Source organism: Rutidosis leptorrhynchoides, chromosome 2 (genome assembly GCF_046630445.1).
Source record: "Rutidosis leptorrhynchoides isolate AG116_Rl617_1_P2 chromosome 2, CSIRO_AGI_Rlap_v1, whole genome shotgun sequence".
Classification (NCBI taxonomy): domain Eukaryota; kingdom Viridiplantae; phylum Streptophyta; class Magnoliopsida; order Asterales; family Asteraceae; genus Rutidosis; species Rutidosis leptorrhynchoides.
This window is the reverse complement of record NC_092334.1, coordinates 6,728,735-6,732,077: the sequence shown is the minus strand read 5'-3', so window position 1 is coordinate 6,732,077 and position 3,343 is coordinate 6,728,735. Positions and strand designations below refer to the sequence as shown.

At 36.0% G+C, this 3,343-nt stretch overlaps 1 protein-coding gene across 1 annotated transcript; it reads left to right on the top strand.

Annotated features, from left to right (window-relative positions):
• Nucleotides 1–1,086: 1,086 nt before the first annotated feature.
• Nucleotides 1,087–2,382, top strand: LOC139894691 (uncharacterized). The gene has a single exon (XM_071878104.1). The coding sequence runs from the start codon at nt 1,087–1,089 to the stop codon at nt 2,380–2,382; it is 1,296 nt and encodes a 431-aa protein (XP_071734205.1).
• Nucleotides 2,383–3,343: the final 961 nt, after the last annotated feature.

Below are 3,343 nucleotides of genomic sequence, written 5' to 3'. Positions count from 1 at the left end.
TAGCGAGAAATAAAAAAAAAATTGTAGACTTTAAGTTACTAACACTACTTTTAAAATTTGTCAACATTACGGGCTCTTTAACTCAAAAGAATTTTTAAAATTTGTCAATATCACGGGCTCTTAAATAATTCTTATATTCATCCTATTTTTTTAGTATTGGTATTTACATACCAATATGAACCGCAAATTACATTGCAAAGTACATTTTAGTTGCAGACATTAAGTTACTAACACCACTTTTAAAATTTGTCAATACCACGGGCTCTTAAACTCAAAAGAACTTTTAAAATTCGTCAACACCACAGACCCTCAAAATCAAAAGGAATTTTTAAATTTTTTCAACACCACGGGCTCTTAAACTCAATTTTTTTTAAATTTGTCAACACTATGAGCTCTTAAATAATTCTTATACTTTTTCTTTTTTTAGTATCGCTACTTACATATGAATATGAACCGCAAATTACATTTTTTGCACGGTTTTGTACACACTCGTGCAACGCACGGGCTTAAAAACCTAGTATATATATAAACCTTAAATTTTTTTATTGATTGTGGTATGTTATATATATATATATATATATATATATATATATATATATATATATATATATATATATATATATATATATATATATATATATATCAAAAAAGGAAGAACTGGAGAACCAAAATACATATCAAAAAAGGAAGAACTGGAGAACCAAAATACATGAGGGTAAATCTATAAATTTCATATTATATAACGTTTTCCGATTTTTCTTTTAATGAAAATTTCAAGTTTTAATTATAAGATCTCTCGGTGTGGGAGCAAGCACCCCAACGTCGGAGGCCGACTTTTAACCGACGCCACCACACCACCCCGGCGTCGGTCCAGCTTCGAGGTGGCCGGCGTCGGGTCCAAGACTTTGGTGTTTGATGATTAAGTGGGCCCCATTTTCATATTTCTAGCCGTTGGCATCTGTTTTTTTTTCTTTTTTTTATATTACATATTAAACCTCTATAAATACACACACAAATCACATACTATATACTCACACAAACCTCACTTCTCTCATTTTTTATACAATACAAATAATAAAAAATACAATGGCCTATTCATCTTCCGACGATGAGTATACGATGCTTGCACTCGAAATGTTAGAGGCCGATCAAAGTGACGAGGGCGATAGTTCTAATGTTCGTTTAACGCGACGCTATATCAGACGTGATCACCATGAAGCACATGAACGCCTCATAAGAGACTATTTTGCTGAACGTCCGAAGTATAGCAAAGTGGAGTTCAAACGTCGACTTCAAATGAGGAGACGTGTATTCAACCGAATTATGGAAGGTATATTAAATTTTTCTGCAAATCGTTTACCTGAATATTTTGAATGGTTTCATGTTAAACCTGATTGCCGTGGCGAGTTAGGTATTAGTACACATTTAAAAATAACGGCGGCACTTCGTCAGTTGGCATACGGTTATGCACCGGATGCGTTAGACGAGTATTTACAAATGTCGGAACGTGTAGCTCGTGAAAGTTTACAGAATTTTTGTAGATGTATTACTGTTTTATATTCAAATGATTATATGCGCGAGCCTACTCGTGAGGACATGGAACGTTTATACGAGGTTCATGAGGAAAAGCATGACTTTCCCGGCATGCTAGGTAGTATAGATTGTATGCATTGGGTTTGGGAAAAATGTCCGGTTGCATGGCAAGGCCAATTTAAGCGAGGAGATCATAGTCATCCAACTATTATGCTTGAAGCCGTTGCCTCGTATGATAATTGGATATGGCATGCTTATTTTGGGGTTGCTGGGTCAAACAATGACATAAATGTGTTAAATACCAGTCCTTTGTTCAAATCGATGCTTAATGATAATTTCCCAGACATCCCTTATGTTATTAATGGTGTGGAGTACAAAAGGGGTTATTATTTAGCGGATGAGATTTACCCTCAATGGGCATCGTTTGTTAAAGCGTATTCGAGTGCAGCTGATCCCAAGAGTAAATACTTTTCACGCAAACAATCTAAGGCAAGAAAGGATGTTGAGAGGACTTTTGGTATTTTACAAGGACGTTGGCATATACTACAACAACATGCAAGGCCTTATTCGTTGAAGGCTATTCAAAGAATTATGTATGCGTGTATCATAATGCATAACATGATAGTTGAAGATAATGAGCTCAATATTTCTGAGAATAATTGGGTGTATGAATCGGTTCAAAACATGCAAACTACTTGGTACGATAGATGTGAAGAGTATAAAGCCAGGACGAAGGAATTACACGATCGGGAGGTGCGTGAACGTTTACGAGGCGATTTAGTCGAACATGTTTGGGCTATTCGAGCTCAGGAGGAGGAAGAGGAGGCGGAGGATGAGGGGGAAGAGTGAAATTGGTCGAACATCTTTGGGCTTTTCGAGTTACAAATAACGTCTTTATTATGCATTGTATTTTTAATTTGTAGTTTAATTTTTAATTATGTAACTTTTTTTTATTATTAATGAAGTTTATTTTGTGTTAATATTGTATTTTCTAATAATTAAATTAATTTTAAAACATAATTAAAAAATAATAAAAAACAATATTTTTTCTTTCCAAGACACTGATGCCTTTGTTATGCGGTATGCGGATTCGTATCTAATGCCTTTGTTCCCGGTACAGCGATTACTTGGCTATCAAGTAAATATCTTTTCCATAATTACATCCGTGATTCGGGGGAGTTCGTTATGGAAAGGATTGCCATTATCTCGGATGGTTCTAGAATTACGGTTTGCCTATATATACAAACCCTAACTATCATTCTAGACATCATCACATTACGTAACTACCATCTGCCACACGTCTTACGTAATTAAGCATCATTCTCCGTCTCTTTAAGGTTAACAGGTTAGTTCTTCATTAAGCTAGCACCTACAACCTTATTTGGGGCCTTCTGATCAGTGACCGCTATCGAAGGTGGACTTAATCACTTGGCTACCCCGCTGACATCGTCATGTCAGCTAGGGTTATTCACGGTAGCCGGACCGGAGAGCCTTGTTCTAAGATCCTTAAACCCCACCAACGTATTGAGCAGGCATGTTAAACCCTATGGTGAAAACATGCATGATCAAATGGTGCTTTCATTGAGAGCCGAATTAGTTCAAGACCATTTAATTGCTTTTTCTTTTAAAAGGTTTTGAATTATAAGGTTTATTATTCACGAAATTTATTTTTGAATTTTTTCTTTTAACAGTATCATGACTTCCGGGGACTCGTCGGAACGTACTCAAACGGATAATCAAAACACACCATCTGGCAGTCAGCATACGCAGGCTATGACTACAGGGGCGGGATACGCGCCTTATCTTCCAC